Source organism: Hesperophylax consimilis, chromosome 3 (assembly GCF_061612785.1).
Source record: "Hesperophylax consimilis isolate HC1 chromosome 3, BYU_Hcon_1.0, whole genome shotgun sequence".
In the NCBI taxonomy this organism is placed as follows: domain Eukaryota; kingdom Metazoa; phylum Arthropoda; class Insecta; order Trichoptera; family Limnephilidae; genus Hesperophylax; species Hesperophylax consimilis.
Window position 1 is genome coordinate 39634964 of NC_142838.1, and position 24406 is coordinate 39659369.

General features: G+C 33.1%; 2 protein-coding genes and 1 long non-coding RNA gene across 9 annotated transcripts in view; 2 read left to right on the forward strand and 1 right to left on the reverse strand.

Annotated features, from left to right (window-relative positions):
- Positions 1 to 24406, forward strand: part of grh (grainy head) — a 536841-nt gene that overhangs the window by 218155 nt on the left and 294280 nt on the right. The window lies entirely within an intron of this gene.
- Positions 17518 to 18579, forward strand: LOC149425470 (uncharacterized). Its single transcript, XR_016305642.1, has 3 exons — positions 17518 to 17794; positions 18025 to 18254; positions 18445 to 18579. It is a non-coding gene; the product is annotated as an uncharacterized LOC149425470 (long non-coding RNA).
- LOC149425471 (uncharacterized) lies at positions 20694 to 23950 on the reverse strand. Its single transcript, XM_089650680.1, has 7 exons — positions 23931 to 23950; positions 23500 to 23707; positions 23234 to 23416; positions 22931 to 23108; positions 22074 to 22232; positions 21813 to 21877; positions 20694 to 21259 (listed from the first exon to the last, which is right to left on the reverse strand). The coding sequence occupies exons 1-7, from the start codon at positions 23933 to 23935 to the stop codon at positions 20999 to 21001; spliced, it is 1059 nt and encodes a 352-aa protein (XP_089506806.1). The 5' UTR covers positions 23936 to 23950; the 3' UTR covers positions 20694 to 20998.

Below are 24406 nucleotides of genomic sequence, written 5' to 3' on the forward strand. Positions count from 1 at the left end.
TAAATTCTAATTGAAAACTTCCTACTTATAAAAATGAAAAAAAAAACTTTAAATAAATAAATCAGTATTTCTGGTGATCAAATAATGTCAATAGGTTAATTAATCTGTGGAGAAATATGCTAAGTCCAATCCAGCCGTAGTTCAAATGGCAAACGCATAAATTACATTCTTTGTCCAGGTTCTATTGAAGGTAGTTGAGAAATTCAGTTGGACGTGTATTAGTCAGAGTTAGTATTCGTATTTTGTACAGTTTTTGAAAAATTCAATAGCATCAGTCTGTGAAGTTTGACGCAGAAAAAGGTAGCGAGATAACATAGCTACATATGACCTACAAATGAAAAGACGAAACGCGCCAGAAAGACATTACATGATAAAGGAAACAAATATAATACTTGAATCGGGTCATTTCGAGTGGCAATAGCAAAATGCATGATATGTACGAGACGATGTTTGAGAGTGAAACAAATGAGAGTAGACATTTAAAAGCAAATTTCAACAAAAAACCGTTTTATTTAACTTATTTTCAGAAAAAAATTAGCTGTAACATTTCAAAGATATTTCAAGAGCATCAGAAAGTATTGCATTGTTTTCAGAGTTATGTCAGTTTTCAGAAAAATAACAGCATAATCAGTTATAAACTGTTGAAATTTAACAGCATTAGTTTATTTTATTATATTATATATTTGTACAGCAGTGCCATTGGGCTTTTACATGGGTACATAAATATTTAAAAAAATTATAAATAATATTAGTTAATACCCAATAAGTAATAATAACATATTAATAAACTGATACAGTTAAGGATTATTGCGTATCTGTATATATATTTGCTTTTAGAGGAAGCAATATTGTTAATATAAAATATGGCAACAATGCACATTTCATTCCCTTCAAGATGTATTCAAGGTATTATTTAACATTTAATTAGTACGAGAAGCAACTACATGAAATGGAACACGGAGTCTTGTGTTGCATTTATTGGTTACGCGATAATTAATCATACTCACCAAGGCTGTCTAAATGTCCGTTAATGATTTTAAACAATTATAAAAAATTGCAAAATTTTCATTCCTGTGACAATTCGGGTAGTTCATAGAAATAATCGAGATTTTAACACATCAGGCCTCTGGTATATTGACCGTTAAGATGCTGTCAGATATTCGGAGAAGTTGTCTGTATTTTCGTTTTTCGAAAAAATCTAAATAAATACAATATTTCGGAACGTATCGGAAAACTAAAAACTGTTTTTGAAAGTGATAAAATACGATATCAAATGTTATTGTTTGAAACAATTATATTAATTTTTTAAATATTAAAATTTTGTAATCTAATATGAAAATTTAAAAAAATGGTTAACCGTAGATTTTTCGCCTAAGCACTGACCTTAATTTACAAATATTGAAACATATTTTTGTTCCTAAAACCGAACAAATTATCGTGAGGAGTTAACAGCATCAGCAGTTGTATATCGTACAGTTTTCTAAATGCTTCTTCGCCACGTTAAATGCTTTGTTTTGCTGGTGGACTTGCTGCGTGCGCAGTGCAACGGGCCTGGTATTTGTGTAAACATCGACATCCCTAGTTGGACATGGGAGATAATTACGGCCAGTGTTTATGGCGGTAGATGGTTTGAAAGTGGATTTGATATGAGGAAAGTGGCTCTGGGTGTTAATCGTAACCACTGAGACTTGTCGCCGATAATCGAATACTCGTCATACTTTCACACATTAAGTGTTCAATACAGATTACCGATTATTGAATACAGTGTGATTGTATGCCTAAACTTTCATGACCAAGTAATAAATTGTTATCATTTATTCAAATACGCCGGAGTGAATTTCTTATTTTTGAAATTTAAAAATCCCTGTATGTCTAATGAACAATCCTATACCATATAAAAAAATCACTAAATTTTATTAACCTGCGATGACATCTTCAGGTAGCGCTGATGAATGATAACCTTAAATGAACAAACATTTTTGTTGACATATGTTTCTAGAACGATTTACATAGTTCCCTCTATCGTAATTATCACAGATATCAAAAATACTACTTTCGGTTGTCTGGGCTGGGTGAAATCTGATTCAATGAACCCAAATTTGGTTTTAATTTATTCTGAATGTTATTTTTTAAATTGGAACTCCACGTTTGAAGAATTTCAGACTTGCGATAAAGTAGGTACCTGCATATAACGTAATCTTTTTAACATAAAATTATTTTAATTGTCAATTCCAAAATTGGAACTGATTTGCCAAGAACTCAGACTATATGGTGATTTTTCACGGATACGCTCTAGTGTAGACATAAAATCCTAAAAAAATAATGTAATTTCTTATTAAAGCGTAATAATTTTGTCTCCTACTTCTTTAGCCAACGTTTCGGACAACGTTACAGTGTTCATCATCAGTGCAAAAGTGTGTGTTTATGTATGACGAAGTGATATCGTGTTGCACGCGTTAATTCTCTTCATTTGGTTTTCTGCGTTTAGTTTTAGTGTAGCAGTATAATACCGGATGCCAAGAACTATTAAGTCTCATATGTGTATTGTGGATTTCAATTGTTTACGTCAGTAGGCTCGCTCTAAAATTATACACGGTAACACTTTTGGCCGTGAAAATTTCAAATCATGTCATATATAAGCATGTTCTATATTAATGTTTAAAATCCATTTTAATGAGAAAGCAGATAATGTTGAAAATTACTCCAACAAGGTGAATACTAAGTACATTATATCGTCCATTACTCAATTATTCTTAACACGTTTAGCTCCAACGCGACGTACCTAACATCCTAGTCATCAAGGATAATGGCTCTGACTTGAGGCATCTACGATAGGTGAGAGCAAGGGCTCTAGGGTAAGTACCCTAGAGTATACAGTAGCCAGGGCCAGTGAAGAGCAGCAAAAAACGGGGTCCGGAAAATTCACTGCCCACACACAATTCCCACGAAACACCGCGGGGGAAATTCTCCGTGGATAATTCACCGCGGGGAAAATTATTTTCCACTATTTGGAAGTGCTTTTTCACTGAAATGATTTTGTGTTACTAATCGCCAAGAATTAAAAAAAGGTAAAAATGAAATATAAAAATAGTAAATATAGTAAAAATAATATCAGTAATTTTTTTTTAGTGAAAGAACTTGTAAAATACTAAATACAAATATCAAAAAAATTAATAATATTAGGTTAGGTTGACTAGTTATTTTTAATGAAATATTAACAGTCCTGGCAAAATACGCTCATATTATTTTATTTTGGTGTGCGGTGAACTTTTCTTAGTGAATTTTCCCCGCGGTAAATTTTTCCTGTGGTGAATTTTCCCCGCAGTGAATGTTTCTAGAACCGCACAAACAGTGGCCACTGAAGCTGTATGTTGTTGTGGCTTGCCTTCGGGAGACAGGATAGGAATCTCGGTGCACCAATGGCCGCCAAGTATCTCGGGAGTTTTTGCTCGATGGCCGGCTGTCAGATACGTCACCTGAATCTTAATGAGATGAATCCACAAACCCAGAGGGACCAAAAAACACAGCATCAGGCTACTGATGCCAAAGAAATAGAAAGCTCTTTGTTCAATATAACATTTTTCCTTTCTGAAAACGATTCAAAATACCTAAAAAGGTATAATCTACAAAATCTTATATATTTTGAAAGGAATTTACATCGCATGATAAAAAATAATGGAGAAAGATAAGATTGCAAGGTCAAAGTAAGCGATATAAAAAAGATTGAGAAATGGATCGTTATGTGGTTAAGACATGTAGATCGGATGGACGGAAAAACGAGTGACATGATAAGGAAGATGTTTGGGACGCCTCAAGGCAAGACAAGTTAAAGTGATTCAAATATTTGAGTAGAGGCACGTCAAAATTTGAAATAAATAGTCTGTGTGTATGGTTTTAAAATTATTACAGCTAAGAGTTTGTTCATAAACACAGCGTTGCATTCCACCCTGCCTACCCCTGCAGTATATATAGCGTAATAGTTTGTCATGTAGGTACTCAATAGCGATAATAGAGTATCTTTAGTGTTTAAAATTACGATATTTACTTTATGTTGATGATTTAAAATGTGCCATTTTCATTTTGTTCATGTTTATGGCGTTTTTGAAGCCACTTTAGCCAACGTCTTGTTAGAACCTGCTAGAAGTGTTTTCTACGTCATACTGACGTTGTGGCCAGTTGGAACCGTTTCGTAATATGTGGTTTTAGATCGTAATTAAAATAAATAATTATGAATGAAAATCTTCAAATTACACGTTTTTAAGACAATGATCAAAATCAGAAAAAATAAACATTAAATCTTCCGCACATTTTAATGGCATTTATAGTTTGTGTAAATACCCCATAACGGTATAAGCAAAATAACACCAAGTAAAGACTATTCTCTCTCTCTCTCGCTGAGAGTTAAAATAACTACGAAATTATCACACCTGTTCGACCATTCGTCTCAAACTCATACGTATAAAATAAAGACGTGCAACCCTGCGTACTTTTAACCAAACCTTTTTTATCTTATTCTATAGCCTTCGTTCCGTTTATGTTGGCTGGACGTTACCAAGAAGTAAAGTAACTGAATAAGGTTCCACGTTAATACGATATATCGATTCTTCGTGAGACTGTTTTTAAGAAACGGTATCAATTCAGCAGTCTCCTTTGTTTCGTTTGGGCGAAATATTTTTCGCCCAAACGAATGTGAACTCCATCCTAAATGTAACTTCTTTATTTTATAAAAAATAACTTAATAAATTCTGTCTGTGAACTTTTGGGTTATTTTTGACATTGTTATTTGCCATCTTAGGTCATTTGACATTGTTTTCGTAAGAACAAAAATAGTAATCATACTTAATTAGATAGTAGTAGTAGTTATTATCTTAGCCACTATTATTATGATACTAAGCTCTACGACAAATCCCACACTCATCCAAAAATCAGAAGAACATTATAACATTTAAAACACATATATATTGCTGGATTCATATAGAGAGATATCATAATAGAGAGATCAAACATAGAGAGATCAAACATAGAGAGATCAAATATAGAGAGATCAGAAAAAGAAACCACTCAACCGCACTAAAAAATCACTACATATGTATAATTCATTCAGTAACTTCATATTATTAATTTTTAATATGTAAATGGAAGCTTCAGTACGAGAGATCTCAGTGAGGATATCATTATCTCAACTTGTAGCGAAAAAAGGAATATACCCGAAGCTTTACTAAAGAATGGTAAATTGATTTGTGTTTACATTTCAAAAGATATTGTTGAAATAAGATATCTATATGGTTAAAAAGTAAGTTTTTTATTGAAAACGTTACTGTAAAAACCACTAAAAACCACATCATCTTGTTAGGTAATTATCAACAATATTATCAATCGAATTAATACATTTGTTTTCATAGAGTTTGCCTATAGAATTACTTTCAGCCATGTTAAATCACAAATAAAATGTCTATTTTTTTTTGGAAGGCAAAAACATTGATAATATTTCAACAGTTGTAAAATATAATCATATTACGAAAATGATTCAATTTCACAACAACAAATATACAGTATTAATTGGGGTTTGCTCAAAGCCATGAATATTAATAATTTATTTGACTATCTTAGATACATTGTCTGAACAATGGATTATAACGATTGTTTGCTTGGAGCTTTCATTTTGAAGAATTCATCAACCGAAGAGGTCTATTCGTCCGAGAGGCTGACTTTAATCTGAGATATTTTAACGACCGTTTATGTAGAAATGGGAGCAGATTATTAAAGAATTATTGCCCATCGGCTCGGCGTATAAATAATAATTTGAATACAACGCGCTGACAAGGCGGAGACCATTTCCCGCCACTACAGTAAGTTAGAAGCGCCCCAAGTCAAACCATTCCAATTTTAAATCAATACAATTTTTTTCTTTGAAGCCTCCAGCATCATAGGGTGACCTTCGTAACTAGTCATCCAGGGATGGTTTTCGAGTTATATGATGATTTCCACTCGAGCGATTTCTGGCATATTATGCCAAGTTTGCAAAACCATTTTGAGCATTCCCTTGCCATAATGTGCCAAATTAATAGAACCTAAATTATACGATGGCCTGTGAAAACTGATTAAATGCATTGCCTTAAAAAGGCAGTAAGCAGTTTTATATGTTCAACAGCAATATTTTGAGAAATGGTGTTAATTAAATAATATGGTTAAAGTATATATATAATGAACACACGCTGCTGTAATATTTTGTGCACCTTCACAGACTCTCGGTACATTCGAAAGGTTGGACAGAAAGCCTAAGTTATATAAGTTTTCATAAGTCTTGTATGAAAGACCTCAACTGCTCATTAGGTATAGAAAAAAACAATTATTTTAAAGATAAAGTTTCAAGTTCTTTTGCAATGAACCCATAAAACGCGTGACTCAAACCAGGCAATGGCTGAAATTTAAATAAAAAATAATTTTAAATTAGTTTTGAAATACGACATTTAAATCAATCAAAATGTTGTACCTGCGGATGCAACCTTTTCCGTGAGAAAAATATGCTCTCAGTATGAAACTGGTAATCGAAACATTGCTTAAATTTAGATTAGTGAATCCCCTCCTTCCCCTCTCCACCACAATCATTTAATAAAATGTACGAAGTTCATTATTTGTAAGCGAATTGATTTGTCCCATTTATCGATTGCTTCCGTTTGGTCACCCTGCATAAGTGCCTCCTGACATGATATGACGGGGGTTCGATGACCCGGTGGCATCTCTCCGTGGAGGTTTTATCCATACTTACGCACTTACGCACACCTGCAGCAGGCACGCACACCGACACACACCCTCTACAAACAAAATACACACATCCTCACCAGTAGAAGAGTACTATACGCATACCACGAAGAGAGTGCCACTACATTTTACTTTTCTCAATAATGCAGTTTAAATGAGCGATCTCATTTATTATACGGACATTATAGAAAGCTGTGGCTACCTTTGATATTTGATGTGGCTCGTGTTATCTATTAGAAAACGTTAAATATATCACAGATGCATCTGGATTAGATTTAAATTTAAAAAGATTGTTTACAAATGCGAAACGATGATTTAATATCTAGAAATATAACTTTATTGAATACAATGATACCGTATTTATTAGCCAATCTGAAGTTACTTACTGTGAACAATCCATTTCTTCTAAGTCTGAACTAGACCCGATTTTCCATATTATTTTGAAATATGTAAATTTTAAAGTATGAATTCGCCTTCTTTTTCTCTATATATTGAAACAATAGTCAAGAATACCATTGAAGGGCAAACGCTAGATACATATGGAAAAGACCAATTGATTTATTACAAAATATTTTTATAAAATAAATATTACAAATTAATTATGCAGTGTAAACATACTAACATGATGTTACCTAAGCTGTGCATGCGTGGTAAATTGATTTTATAAAAGAATTGATATTGACATTATCATATTATGAACATCAAATGAAATTAGTTGCAATAAAGAGAAGAGATTAATAATCGCTCACACACTTTCCCTTCAGAAAGGATCTAACGCAATACAACTCTACTTTTGCTCGCATACCTTGTCTCTTTTATTATTCAAACACCGTCTTAAGCATCGTCTTCTATTTTTCCATCTCTGGATATGACCTGACTTAATAATTTGATTTGCCCGTCTTTCTAGGGGTGTCTTCGACTTCTTTTTCCACCCATTTACGCGTCACATATTCCCGAGAAACTCCTTTCTCCATTCGCTTGACATGTCCAAACTCCAAATCCATCTTAGCGTCCTTTTTTCAGTCTTGTTCACTACATATCGATATTTCAATCTAATCAGTTCGCATCTTTCCTAATACGGTCGTACATGGTTTTACAACACGTCTTCCCCACAGACTGATGAGTTAAAATTATAACCAACTATTCGCCCTTTTCAGAAGTAATATTAATAATTCCCAGCATAACATTTACTCTTTAAATTCCTCTATAATGACAGGTGGTTCTTATCAGTTACGAAGTTTGTCATGAGAAGAAAATGCTCGAAGTATTTCTTACGACACTTAATTATAATTGTATTTTTAATATAGCGTAGTCAGATTCAAATAAATATTTGTAAATGCCAGTTGAAATAAAAAAAAGTATGAAAAATAACATATTTTTTATTTTTGTTGAAATTGTCGACAAGTTTTCTGAATATCTAAGGCGCGCTTACTCCTTAAGGATGTGTGGATGTTATGCTGTCAATAAGATATGGTTGATTGATTGGAACTGTCAGGATGTTTGATCCCGCGCTGTGAAGACGAGGACAGTGGCAATGCTGAATTGTAAATGGTAAAAAACTACGGTGTTCTGTTGCTCTTTTTAAAATACTGTGATGTGCAATGTTTTCCGCTGCAATGCGGGGCTTATATTATATAGGCAGTTGATTTCAAGAAAAATGTAATTTTTCAGGGCAACTGTGAGAGACTTTTTTAAATTTTTTTTTTCTTTTTTTTTTCTTTTTTTTTTCTTTTATTTCTTTTTTTTTTAAAGAAAGACAAACACTCTCGGGTTACGAATAACCCAACAATGTTTGAAAATCTCCTACTACCACCACAGAAAGCCGAAAATGTTGCTTGTGTTGTGATGGAGGACTTAGCCAGTCAAGTGATAGTTTCAAAAAATGCTTATTAGCGAAATGATTATTAATTTTGCACTTATTGACATAATACCACTGAAAATAAGATGAAAATCTAGCCTGTATCGGTACAAAAATAGGTTTAAATTTATTATTTTTCTGCGTCGCACACTGTACAATAATACCATTTTAAAGCAGTTTTTATTGGCCTGATACTTTATTTTCTTTCTGAGTTTATCAAAATATTAAACAAAATACTTAAAAAAAAATGATTATTTTAAAGGCCAAGATGTGTACCGCTGTGTAAAATGTGTACCACTGTGTAAGATGTGTACCACTGTGTAAGATGTGTATATACTCGCAGTATTTAATTAATGCACTTCCAAGCGATTAAATTTTCAAACCAAAAACACATGATTTTGAATTACTTCGCAGTGCATCGCCTTAAACAGTAAATGTACACTTTCTGAGTGCAATAAATATGTAATTTACCGTTGCGTTGGTGCAGTTGTCCACTCAACATACCTAATACTAGCTTAATCCCACCTGCCTCGGGTCACAAAGGGTCATCCTTATGATGGAGAATGCAAATGAAATCGTTTCCGATAAACCTTAAGCACCGATGCAAGATTTATTTAATACTTACGAAGGAAGGTATGGCAGGAGGCAGAGAGATAATATTCTCGATAATGAAGATCTGCCATTGGATGAAAACTAATTATTTTTATCAATACTCGTAATGTATCTTGAGGTCAGTCCACACCCCCAAACGCGGTGTTCTGGGGTAGGGTCGGGCACGTAGATATATTACAAAGGCACGTGAGGTATTGAAGGTCGGAGTAAGTAATTTTGTGCAATGCCTGCCCTAATAGGCGAGATAATCTGTGTAAACACATTTATTCGCCTCGGGATAAATTCCGCATTATTAGTGCCTTATCATATGAAGACAACAGGGACGGCAGGTGAAATATTCTAGTCTTTAGCATGAAAAATAATTTGGCGGCCAAACTGCAAAGTTATAAATAAAACCTTTTTTTCATCAATACTCATATTAATTTTTATTTTTATTTATTTATTTGATATTATAGAAACAAACAGTACATGAGTTACACTGATGAAACAATTTACAAGAATTAGATAATTCATGTTGGGTACCTTCATGTTGTACATGTTTCCTTGTAATGTCTTGTAAGTCGTATGTTTATTCCTTAATAACCAGGTACCATGTGTAGTATATAGGTGTGTGTGTATGAATGTATGAGTGTGTATGTATATATATGTATGCGCATTGAACAGTTGATATTATTGACATGATGCCACGTTTGAATTTGGGCAGTGAATCCGAAAAAAAATGTCTATGTCTGAGTTTAGAAAAATATTATTTAAAGTATGAAAAACTAAGTTCATTGGCGAATTAGATGATGCATTTGTTTTGTAATTAAGCGTATGGAATAGCACTGTATGACGTGTACGACTCAAAGGTATGTTAAAATTAATAAGGTTCGGTACAGCTGATGTTATTGTTTAAAATTCTATGTATAAGTGTTGAATCAGCTACTACTTTCCTTATGAGCCAAAAATTATCCTCCAAAAGAAACACTACGCAATCGGCTTTATTAAAAATTATATTTTCTGGATGTGCTTTCACTTATGTCGGCAATAATATCTCTAAAGCAAACCTTGTATTAAGTTTGATAAAATATACGTTTATTTTTTTTTGTCATGAATATATGTTACATTTTAAATGGTGGGACGTACCTAACTATAAGCCAACACGTTTCTCTTTTCAGTTGTAGAAAAGTATTTTTACTATCAAAATATTACGCGCAAGTCTCTTTGATCATTTAGCAAAGGGTATCGAAGGTTAATTCTCACGACTAGATATATCGACATACAGTCTTTATCGATTATTCTAATTTACATGATGAATATCACCAAACAACGCCAAGGAACAGGTTTGCTCCGGCTGATAAATTGGGAGATATATAGAATGTTAACTGAAAGATAGCTGATAATATTTATTTAATCCACTTTCAACTTCCAAACAATTTTTGTTTGCTTTTGAAATTTGGGAATATGCGTAGTTCCTACCGGGATGTCATTTATCCAGTTCCTACCTATCCCTAACAATCACATTGCTGGAAAAGTATTTTTTAAATTTGGAATAATGGCAAGAACGTAGTGCAAATTCGAGTGCATCTGTTTTAAAAACAGAAAATGGATTGGAACTACATCGAGAGCAAGTTGTTGGTGTTTTTCGTGTACATAATCTCGTTGAAACGTAAAAAAGAAGGTAATCTATCTTGGAAGTAAATAATATCGTTTAAGTACTCATTCGTTTTGTTGTGGCGGTAATTACCTCCAAGAATCGGGGTGGAACTCACTATATTGTGATTGTGTTGTGTGCTCCTTTGCAGAGAAACAGTGGTAAGTGATTGGTCATCCTGTTTTCTCTCTTTCCATGCATAGTTCATTCCTATATATTCTATAACCCAATCCCAAGAAAAATTAAATTAAATGTATTTACAGTTCAGTTATCCACTTTCAACTTCATCCAAAGCTGTAATTCTTAAGCAGTTTTGGATACAGCACGTTGCCTATCAAAAGTTATAAAATTTTAAAAAATGGATGCATCTGCAAATATAATATGTAACCGACCACCTCTGTTGGATCACTTGAGTAAATGATTGCAGTCAAAGGTGTGAGTCGTGACAAAGTGCTACGCCACGATGTCCGGCGCACAGATGTGCCGAGATTACCCCCGAGATGTGCGGGTCCAGATAGTCAAGGCAACAGCTTTTCGCAGCATCCCATATAAGACTTTAATACTATAGTGCTTCATATCTTAATAAATAGTAACACAGCCAGCACGTACAAGCGTTTGCGTAATTGCAGGATTGGAATAGTAATAATAATTAGAGATGTGCCGATTATGACTTTCGCCGACTAGCCGACTAGCCGATTAGTCGGTTGTAATAAGACCGACTAGTCGGCCGACTAGTCGGCTAAGCCGATTACGGTTTGAAGCAGAAGCTTTAGTCTTATTACATCATAATTTACCCTTAATTAAAAAATATAAGTAAGTTATAAAAAATATAAGGAGATTATGATATTTTTGGTTGTCACAATTGTGACTTTGATTTGATTAGATTTTGTAGGTATGGTTATAAGAAATATGTTTTTTTTCATTTTTTTTTTGTTTTTATCAAACAGTTCATGTTTAGAATTTTTGGATATATATATAATATATACATATATTACTGTGCATCTTGTACATACAATCTTGCTTTAATCATATAACTGAATTTGTTAATTTAAAAAATCTACTTTTTATTTTAATAATAAGAAATACTTATAAATGTTCATTGAAGATAAGAAGATATTATGTTGTTTTTTATGTTAATTAGGATAGGTACTAATTTTGTTCAATAAATGTCATAATTATGTTTTCTTTACAAGCAAGTAATTTTAAAAACTGATTACCAAAAGAAAGATTGCTTTACATTTTTTAATGTATAAGACTGATTATAAAATAATATATAATCAAGGTTTTTATTTCATGTAGTTCCCCGCATTCATATTATTGAGAAATACATACAACGTAAGAAGCCGGATAGTCGGCGCTCTTTGCCGATTAGTCGCCGGCTAATCGACGACTACAATAGTGGCCGGATAGTCGGCTTTACCGACTAGTCGCCGACTAGTCGGAACATCTCTAATAATAATATAATATTCTTTGCCATAAAGAAGAATATGTGATTTTTTGTTATGAGGCTGCAAAAACTCTTGAACGGTAAGAACATTTATTATAGACGTGTCAGCACGTACCCTAAGAATGTTATCCATCGATTCTTGAGCATATTTGGAGTTAAAAATGTAGATGTCATTTCGTTGTCCGATGATGTGTTTTTAACAATATATTTTTCCATCACATGTCGCCACTGGGTATAGCATAGCGGGTCACGTGATACGCACTCCGTATCATTCCAGCAGCACCATACCGACGAGTATGGTGCTGTATAATCTATCTCATATTTCTCAGAAATCACTTTGTTACAAACCTTTGGATAATGCTAATGCACGCTGTATAATATGTTTTAATGTGAAAACCGCACAAGAGTTCCAATTGGCTGAATCCAGTTGGATTATATGATCCTAAGTTGAGATATATTGTGTGGCTGTAAGGGATGGGGAGGGGAATTAGAAGAGAAAGACGAAAATTGGGAAACATCTGGTTATTCAGGTCTCTTCACTAAACACTGCTAAAGCCACTATTCGATTCTGAATGTTTGACTTATTCCAGGGCGATACTGAGAGTACCTAAGTACCATTCTGATTGATTTGAGATAATTAATTGAAGAATTATTGTCGCTGTCATTTAAAGACATCAATAATTCATTAAACGATTGGGCAGGCACATTAATGATATATTAATTAAACCTACACAGCAAACATTATTCTAATTATTAATACTTACGTGTATACGTTTCCTTTCTCACCATTTTTTTTGTAATGATAGCAATAAGAAGTCACACGTGATGCTCGTGTGTGTAACAAATCCCCCCCTTATTGGACATACACATTAATATGAGCATTTCTTCCACATTTTACCTGTGTTTTAATCAAATATGAAATATTAAAAAACAATAATTACAAATACACGTAGTAGGTAGCTACATCAAGAGCGGACATCTACCAAAACATTGCTAATTGCAAAACTTTGCATTTGAACAGTAACATCAATAATATCCATGTTATTACAATGTGTACAATAAATTGTGATACACAATATCCACTTTCAATTTGTTTCTACAAACTACTTATCTGATACTTTATAGAATTCCAATTTAAGCCTTGCGCAATTCATATTATATTGCGGGTAATAATAGTCTAAGTTCAAATTACAACTGTTTGCTTACACTTTATGTAAACGTAGTGTAGTGTGTTAGCGTGTTTGTGTAATTTTATTTATGAAATACAATTAGTTTTAATATTGCAATTATTTTACAATACACGGGTGAGGCTTCGCAATTCTATTTTCGAAAAGATTATCGAACAAATAAAATGAATTACAATATTTACGTAAAGACGATTACCTAGTCGTGTGCTTACTAATGGTAAGCTTCTATGGCAGGGCTGAGAAAACTTATACAAAATAATATAATACCGAAAATACCACAGAAAATAACAAAATAATATTTTTTACTATAACATCTTTTCTTTAATATCTTTAAAATGTAATATATCTTTGAAGAAGAATAAAATACTAATAAACCTAAACGAAACATGAAATAGAACAAGACTCAGAAAATAAAAAGATAACGGTTTCAACCGAGAATCGAACCCAGAATCTCTTTCTTATCGTTTGATATCGGATTTACCAATAATTTGAAGAGAATTCTTAATAAATTAGCAATAATTCTAACGTTGACATTTTTTCGGATTCACTGCCCAAATTCAAACGTGGCATCATGTCAATAATTTAAACTATTCAATGCGCATACATACAGACACACACACACACACACACACACATACACACACACACACCCTTACATTACACACGTCACACACACACCTATAAACTACACAAATCACCTGGTAATTAAAGAATGAACATACCACTTAGCAGACATTACAAGCAAACATATCATAGGTACCAAACATGAAGTATCTTTTTCCTGTATACTGTTTAATCTCTGTAAATCATGTACTGTTTGTTTCTATAATATAAAATAATAAAACAAATACATGTCAGCAAGCAAACACGAAGTAAGAAAAATTAAACAACTCATTTAAATACAATAACCTATTTCACATTTGAATTCTATCATTTAAATAAAACATAATTATATGCACACATCATGTGAACCACGCAATCAGGTTAAACATAAAAAAATGATATTTAATATGACGGCCCATTTTTACACCATATTTTTATGCGGTTCTCGAGTTGAAATGTTTTTACAGCCCCGTTTTACGGTTAATTTCATGACGGATTCGAATCCGGCCACAGACATAGGAATTAAAAGACGAGAAGATAATGGCGAGGGGTATAATCAACTGTTGAAGAACGAAGGGGGTAAGGCTGACTGTGATTCGTCAATAAATCAATCTGACAGTAAATAGGCATCTCGCATTATAATATCACCATTTAGTTCTTAAAAGTAAAATCTGCTTTTGAATGAATAGACATTTTTACATGGGAGCGCAAATTACTCGCCACGTTATGAACTAATTTGCGAAGTCCAAATTCGGCAAAGTAAGGCAGCTTCTATTTTCAGAGTCGTAGTTAGTTTCAGAGTATTTAGTTAAGACACTTTTACAAATGTTTCATAATTTACTTACCCCAGTAAACAACGATGAGCACACTTGAGAATCGCTACATTGTGATGTGATAGTATATGTTTCTAAAACTGATCCATATAATACGGTGTGAATAAGCTTAAAATAAAGTAAAATAATGCTTACTTATGGAATGTAATACGACAATTGGGTTTATTCTCTTTTTCACATCTATTTTTACAAGTTTTCATATCACAAGTCAACATTTTGCAGTGTTATTTAGTAAAATGAACCGATGATGCCTCGACCATAGTTCGCACAAGAATGATGACGTCACGTTTTCAAATTTCACTTGAGGCCATACGCGAGCACAGCCGGCTCCAATGGAACCGGTATGGGGAGTGGGGATAATACGCTTTTAATCACTTAGGGCAGGTCTACTAATATTCATATGTCTATGAATCCGGCCTTTTTCAACCCACGCTTTTATTTTTTGTAATACGGGTGTAATCGCATTACAGAAGCGTCACGGGTGTCCTTCAGAGTACAATAGTAATCATAGTATTATGTTTAATACGTAATGAACCGTTAATGATTTGATACCGTTAATACATTATGTGATATTGAATTAGAATCGTCTGGCATAAAATTATGAGCTATTAATAATAGTGTATATATATCAATAGATTTAATCGCGCAATTTAGCGTAGTTTTACCGTTATTGAGTGCGCTTTATTATTATATAATAGCATTAAATAATAGTACCTTCAGATATACTACAAGGCTTGCAAAGGTTATAAGATAATCTATACGAGGGTTGTCTTACATAGATATTATAAACGATGTATTGGGTGTTTCTGACATGTTCATGCTTTTCTTCATTCTGTCTTTGTTCAATTTCTCTTTGTAATATATCGCACCATGAGTGTAAAACTGAAGTATGTGCAAATATTACAGTCTGGAGATAATATGGGAGCTTAAAGATTATACATTGGGTGGAAAAGTAGTTTTTTTTCGTAAAACAATGTTTTGGTGCATCAGTAAATTATACCATGTTTTATAAAGCCTCCGCATTCCCAATTTATACCGAATTATAACAAGTTTCTCTTTAACTCCTCTAAAAAGTTCTAGAGTTCTAAAATAGATATATATGTTATTTTTTAAGATAATATCTGTACATTTGTTATGCGGAAACGTTAATTATATGAAATTCACTCGATAGAAAAAAATTGCAAAACAATCTCCGATTATTATTAAAACCACGTTTTGTTCTGTTATTTATTATGTTATAGGCATGAAAAAATCACAGTGTATCTTTAAATTCGACTAAAGCATTTCTAGAGAGATTTTTGCTTGATTTCAAGCGAATCTTTTTTTATTAAATATTTTCACCATTTCCGCTTAACTGTCAACTTTTTTTAATATTAGCGCGCTCCCTCTAACATTCGTATTTACATATCTCCCTTTCAAAGCATCTTTGAACGCTAACTACGGGGCCTTAAACAACATTAATAGTATAAAATATAGTTATATGTAAATTTTAATTTCTGGTCTTAAATTAATAAGAAAAATAAACATAAACACATATTCTTAAATAATTAAAATATATTTTAATTCCAAGAAATCGATTTTTCATGATACGTTTAAATTTGCTTAAAATTTATATTACAAAAGATCAATTTACAATGGAATACAAAATTCTTCGAATGAAAATATAAAATTTCGACCCAAAAATTCTTATTTTATATTTCATTATATTTATATAGTAGGTCGAAAATCATTTTTAAATGGTTATTGTTAAGGCGATGCCATACGTAGTAATTTAAAATCAGGTGTTTTTGGTTTGAAAATTTGGTCGCCTAGAAATGTTTCAGATGCTTTAATTAAATACTGCGGGTAAAATACATCTTGGTTTTTGAAATAATCGAGTATATTTTAGATAAGTCTTTTTATAAGCCCAGAAAAAAATAACTTAAAAGCCTATGAAAACTGCTTTAAAGTTCAACATCTCCAAGTTACGAACCCATTTTCGGTTATGATTTTATTGTATAATGTGGAAAATTAAGTTATTTATAAAATGATCGAAAAAAAATTTAAATATTTATGCCTAAACATCCACAAAATAAAATAAAAGGCACTTTTTGGCCATGTTTTTTCTTGCATAAATCAAAACAGGCGGATGGTATTAAGCGGGAATAAGCCTTATCGCCATCTACGTAAGGGTTGTTATTGATAGCGGCTCAATTTAAAATATTACACGACGTAGTGCATCGCCTTAACTCAAAAAAGCTCTAATTACCTCTAAAATCGTGAAAAATTGATTTTTATTTATTAATGGAGTAGTGGAGTATATAATAAAGAAGGTTATATCTGTGCTAGATATTTGCTAAACCGTTAGATTTAAACATAATTATTCAGTCAACTATTTAAATAAACACAACTTCTTTTAACTTTGGTAAAATTAGACACAGCCCAAAAATTTTAATGTTTGTATAATAAATTAAAAGATTTTGCAATCGTGACGAAACGCGGGCGAAGCCGGGTGGTACAGAATAGCAAACCTATAAACATGACACCTCGCCATTGTGCCGAGACCAGGAGGGCGATTCACGTTCTTTTTAAGGACACCAAAAGTAACCTCGCCTTCAAATTTATCCTTACCTTCGAATATTTCGTGAAATGCGATTCTCGTTCTCCCAGTGACAGTCGATAACCGGCATATTCCTTACATTTTGAAACATAACGCTAGCGTTGGCCAACGCACCGTAAGGAGAGCTCGGGACCTGTCTTTGAGATGTCAATGGCTGACCGCGGCTGTCATTTGACAAAGGATTTGTTTTACTGTGATACGTTTTTTTATTTAGTTTTCCATATTTAAGTGGTTTTAACACGAGAAAACTTAATATTATCGTAAGTATTGACTGTAAACATGATTTTTGAGTTAATTGTCGCTTATAAACGCTATTAAATGATTCGAATTAACGTAATTGTGATGTTTCAAAGTAGGTATGCAACCTGCCAAAATACCGATATGTCAGAAATATGATAAATACAATAAACTTCACTTTTTATGTGCGATATACCTATAATAATTTACCATTGAGGATTTTCAGATAAATAATAATCATAATAATTTGCAGATAAAATGGCTGCAGGATTTTTAGCCATGGAAATCGTACATTTGGATGAAGAAAATTGGGCACGAATTCCATTTAGGATTCTGCGAGATGCGCAAAATCCGATGGAAATAGGGAACACAGAATTTATAAATTTATTCAGAATTTCAAAGGAAATTGGCTATTTCCTCATAGAATCTTTATCCCCCACCCTACAACCGAAAAGAATGCATGGATTGTCTGTTCAATCGCAGGTAATTTAATTTAATTAATCTATGTTAGGTACCTATATAATATTTTGTAGTTTATGTTAAATGTGTATTGTAAATGGACACACAGTCTGTAATACACAAAAAAGGTGGGTGCTACATTTAATTAACATGAATATGTATATTATAATCTATGAAAAAGAAGTTACGGTATTAATGGTTGAATCTTACACAGGTACTTACTGCCGTAAGGTTCTACGCGGTGGGGTCTTATCAGCGAGGTATAGGCCACGAGTACGGCTTGGCAGTCAGTCAGTCGTCTGTTAGCCGATGCATATCAAATGTTTCATCGGCTATCAGCCAAACATTACAAAAGCAATGGGTTAAATTTCCGACGACTGCCGCAGATAGGCAAAAAGTCAGGCAAATCTTTCATCAGGTAGACAATCCTTTCCCTGGATGTATAGGAGCCATTGACTGCCCATCATTGCTCCTGCAGAACAGGAAAACGTCTATTTTAATCATCATGGATATCACTCCTTAAATGTGCAAATGGTGAGCTCGTGATTTGGATCATTCTTTGTGTAATTTAATATGCACAAGAAAGTCCTATATGATATTATAATAAAAAATTAATATTTCAGATTTGTGATCCAAACTTGGTCATTTTAGATGTAAATGCACGATATCCTGGTACGCGGCACGATAGCCAGATTTGGGCCAATTGTCCAGCTCGACGAATCATGGAGCTCTGGCATGAAAGAGGAGAAAGAAAAACATGGCTCTTAGGTAAAAATAATTGTTTTATTGACAATACTTAAATTACAAAACCCACATTTTGTGTTTTTATTGATGATTTTTCAATAGAAGCAAGTACATAACAATTTATATTGTATTCTCTCGACATATAATAGAAAACATTATATTCTATTCATAGATATTGATTAAAACAACATAACTTATATTATTCATTTCAATAAATTTGTACTTAACAGGAGATTCGGGCTACCCTTTAGAACCATGGTTGATGACACCTATTCCCAATTCAGCCATTGAAAGTGAAAAGCGATATACGGACGCACACTGCAAAGCTCGGTCAGCTGTGGAAAGGTGTTTTGGTGTTTTAAAAGGGACTTGGAGATGTCTATCGGCCCAGCGTATTTTAATGTACGAACCTGTACGAGCGTGCCACATCATCAACTCGTGTGTCGTATTGCACAATCTGCGGAGGATGAGTAGAATGGACCTTGAGATAGATCAGGTAATGCCTGAAATAGATAACCCATTACCCATTGCAGAAGACCACGAACTTCCGAGGACACGTCTTGCTGAAGGAAGACGTGTCAGAAATCAGATAATCACTTCTCACTTTACACATTAACAGCGCTGATTTCTCAAATTTAAATCATGACAAAATACATTCTTTTCATACAAGTGTCATTTACGTTAGAACTCTTTTTAATCATGTGTATGTGCCTTCCCTCTTTTGCTGCATTGTTAATGTAAGTTTGCTTATTTCACGTAACCAAAATTTTGTTTAAAAAGAAAAAACTATCTTTCATAATATTATTTTTTTTAAATGACTAAGAACGTTTACAATTATTATTTCATAAATTGTTATACATGTTATTATTTCATAAATTTGAGATATTCAAAATTAAATACCAGCTATGTACTGTTTAGGTTAGACACTCTTCTAGAATTGTCTTTGTTTGTTTACTCTCATTTTCTGTATTATTTGTAAACAAGTTTGTTTCTTCAATGTAACTATAGTTTTAAAAAAAATATAAACTATTTAAAATCAATATTACCATCAATTGCATCCACAAAGCACTCTATTTGGGGTGAATTGCCCTAATACAAAACCATTATATCAAAACAACTATTGTATCTATTATCAACCATTGTATGCATTATGTACTCAGTCCGCTCCGTTCACCTCGTTTTTGGTGGAAGCACTTGTATGCCGTTAACGTTTATCACGACAAAGATGAATGCTAGTAAATCCAATTGTACCGGGATGCGAAGAGTCACCCATGTGTCCTGTTCAGTAGAGCACCATGAGTAGTTACAGAAGAATTGTAAATATAATAGTGGCTAGATGCCCACAAATTTAAAAAAAATAAATACCTTACATAAATTAAACACCACTTTTTATTTTTATATTGTTTTTATTTTATATGTATTTACACAACATTATACAAATACATAATCTCAAATAAAAAGAAAACATAGAGAGATCAGAAGTAGAAAACAAAAACAACTCAATTGCACTAAAAAAACGTTACATAATATCCTCAGCACGGGAGATTTCAGTAAGGATATCATTATCTCTACTTATTACTTAAAAAGGAAGATAATAAAACATTTGTTATTATAACATTAACATTTTATGATATGTTATCAATTATTTAAAACAATTATACAGTTAAGAAAGAGTAAGACTGAAAACCCACCTTTACAAAAAATTACACAAATACATAATATACACAACTCGAATGAAAAGAAAACATAGAGATCAGAAGTAGAAAATAAAAACAACTCAATTGCACTACAAAAACATTACATAATAATATATACACAGAAATCCTCAGCACGGGAGATTCCAGTAAGGATATCATTATATCTACTTATTACGTAAAAAGGAAGATAATAAAACATTTGTTATCATAACAAAATTAACACTTTATGATATGTTATCAATTATTTAAAATAATAAATAAAGAGTTAAGAGTGAGACTGAAAAACGACCTTTACAAAAACAGCTAAAAATGTTTGTGTCTTTCTACTTACTTCTTCTCTACTAGTCTCTTTAATAATAATGTAAGCTGCATGAACTGTTGTGCTCTCTCTTCCCTGTCTCTTTCTCTCATCCTCTCTTGCCATTCCCTGTCTCTTTCTCTCATCCTCTCTTGCCATTCCCTGTCTCTTTCTCTCATCATCTCTTGCCATTCCCTTTTTCTTATCTTCTCTTCCATTATTCTCGCCTCAATCCCCATTAAAAAATTCTCCACCGTCGTGGTTGACCTCGTTTGTGCATCTGCGAGTTTCTGTAAAAAAAAATTATTCAAACTTGAAATGTAATCAATTTACTAAATAGGAATAAGAAGGCCACACATAATATGCAATAGTAATGCCAAGTCAACATAATAACGCCAACTCAACATCCTTAGTGTTTGGCAATGTTTAGTATATAATTCTCTGGTATTTATTTATAAGTTAAAAAAAATAAAATCTTGCCAGACTATATGACGAATAGTGTAAGATAAATAGTACAGTCCATAGCTATCGTAGGTCGTATCGAAGCTGTAAACACTTTAGGCTTCCTAAGACTAATTTATCGGGAACATTAAACTATATTTATTATAAACATTTTAAAATGTTCAATGAACTCCCGGTAAATGTTAAGGAAGCTAGAAGTCTTGCAGTTTTTCGTGGGTTATGTCTAAATGTTGTGAAGTCCAAATTTTAGTAAGTATGTAAGTGAAAAAAAAAATAGTAGTTTTAGAATAAGGTTAATTAATATACTAGATTGATGTACACACATTTTATAACTAAATAAAAATATACTTTAAAAAAAAAAGTTAAGTCAGTTTTCCTCACCGATATGACACAATTCTGCTGATCCATCAGTTTCTGAAAAGCAGCTGCTCTGGTCTCATTTTGATCTGAAAAATTGAATAACTCAATATAATTGACGTAATTTTAACACTTGATCTTTCAATTTCTATAAAACAGAATTTATATGTACATAAATGAATAAAACTTTTGATATTTTTATCTACTCCATGTACACAATCATATGCTGTGTACTTACATTCGATGGATGTGAACATATTTGTTGTTATTATAGGTATTAATTACCTGCTACATTTCGAGTTCTCCTCCTCGGTCGCTGCGTTGATGCATGTGGAGGGGGAAGGGGAGGTCGGTCCACTGTGCGAGGAGTGGTCGGAGGTAAAGGGCTAGCCACCAACTCTTCCTGCGCATCACCACTAATGTTGGGTATCTCTACCACAATTTCTGAAACATTTAACTCAATGTAGTTGATGTCTGTAATAATTTTAATATTTGATCATTTGAATTTTGTAAAATAGAATTTATGTGTATACAGGGTGTATCGGCACTAACCCGACAAACTTTAACCAGCTATTCCTTAGCACATTTGGAGCAAAAAATGTTATGGCCACTTTGCTGTCCGGTAGCATTTTTTTTTCAATTAAAAACAAAAATATTTAAAATTTCCACACTACATCACTGTCATTGGCATTGCGTTTCGTGTTCAACAGCTGTTATAAGCAAGTATGTCAAAAAGCGTCTTTGCTCTTTCGCACACACTAAATAATAATAGTTAAAAATGAGACGAATGGTGCCGTGCCATTTCGTTGTGATTGTAGAAGTTCGCCAATATAGGTACACACGTGCATTATTCAACGGAATTCGAATAAAATATTTGCCAGATGGGTTTTCAAACTTTGACAAAGTATAAAACAGTGGTGACATGTGGTGAAAATATGTTTAATTAATTTTTTATTAAAAAAAAACGTTACCGGACAGCAAAGTGCACATAAGATTTTTTACTCCAAATATGCTAAGGAATAGCTGGTTAAAGTTTGTCGGGTACGTGCCGATACACCCTGTATAAATGAATTAAACTATTCATATGTATATCTAATTCATGTTATGGGCGTGATTTTACTTGACATTGTATAAAGAATTACCTGCTACCAATCGAGGACTCTGGGTTGATGCATGGGGATTACAGTCTGGGAAATGCATGGAGTTGTCCACTGCGCGAGAGGTCGGCGAGGTAGGAGGGGAGGCCACGGGGTTCAAAAACTCTCCCCGCACACCACCAGTACCATCAGCGTCATCCTCCATCAGTGCGAGAAGAGATCTCTGTTAAAGAAATGAACATGTCAACAAAGTATCGTATGAAATTTCTTTATGTTTGATTACACACATTATGTAAACTAGCAAAACAAGTGGGGCTAAGGGCCTTTACAAATGAATAAAATACTTACGTCGTCAGTCGGAAGGTTGTCGGGCACACTGAGTCCGTCGACAATCAAATTGCCCATCAGACTTAATACCTTCTCCTCTAACGCAGTCAGTGAACATCCGGCCGATACATTCCCAGTCTGCAGGTTCTCTCTCCGCATTTTGGATACCTTTGACCTCACATTGGACTTTAATGCGGTCCACACCTGAAACGAATATTACATTACAGTACACAAATCAAATACACTACAAAATTGACAAGTACTATTCTGCATTGATAGAATCTTACTTTTTGCCATTGTGTTGTTGTTTTTTGTGGACCAGCATTATTTAATGTTATGGTAAGGTTTAACCAAAATGCAGCTAGAGCGTCCTTCCCATTTTTACCTACAAATTTGTTGGCTGCAAATGCTGGCTCTAAAATCATGGCATCTGCCATCATCATATACTGCGCCGCCGAAGTACGCGCGGACCGTATAATTTTATTTACGGATAAACTGAAAGATAATGCAACGACATATTATTTAATTAAGTACACACTTTTCTTAGGTTCTAAACACAAAAGCTAAAAATTAATAATACAATAACTGTCTAGCCTTATACTTGAGTTTTAAAAATTTCTAACCTCAATTTATCTTTTGTAGACCGATAAAATCGTTGTCAATTCCGTTTTGAGTCATTTATATGCTTTTAATTACATTATATAGAATATTAACTTACCTCATTCCAATTTTTTATGAAAAATATCAACAAGACTAACTGTGCCGCTATTAGGTACTGAATGCTCAAACTAACTTGTTTGCTTGTTGTTGACTGTTGAGACTTGACGTAAATATGCAATGGCGGCTAAGATGGCGGTAATCTGGCGCGGAGTGAATTGATAACAAAGTTCTAACTATATAGCTAGGTAGGGTACCTATATACAAAACGTAAATCTTAGATAAACGGCTTTATTATGATGTTTAAAAATAAAATAAGATGTGGTTAAAATGCATTATAATATAAAGTGAATGTTTTAAGAAGTTTTGTTTATAAACCTTGCGTCAATAGATTATATTCGATATATCTTTGTTTTCAAGCAATCTCTTAACCACTCTTGCTCAGGATTTTTTTACTAGGTCTCTCCGAAACCAAGCCTGTAAGGATCGTGAATCGCTTAACGGTCGCACATGTGTTTAAGGTTGACCTTACAGGCT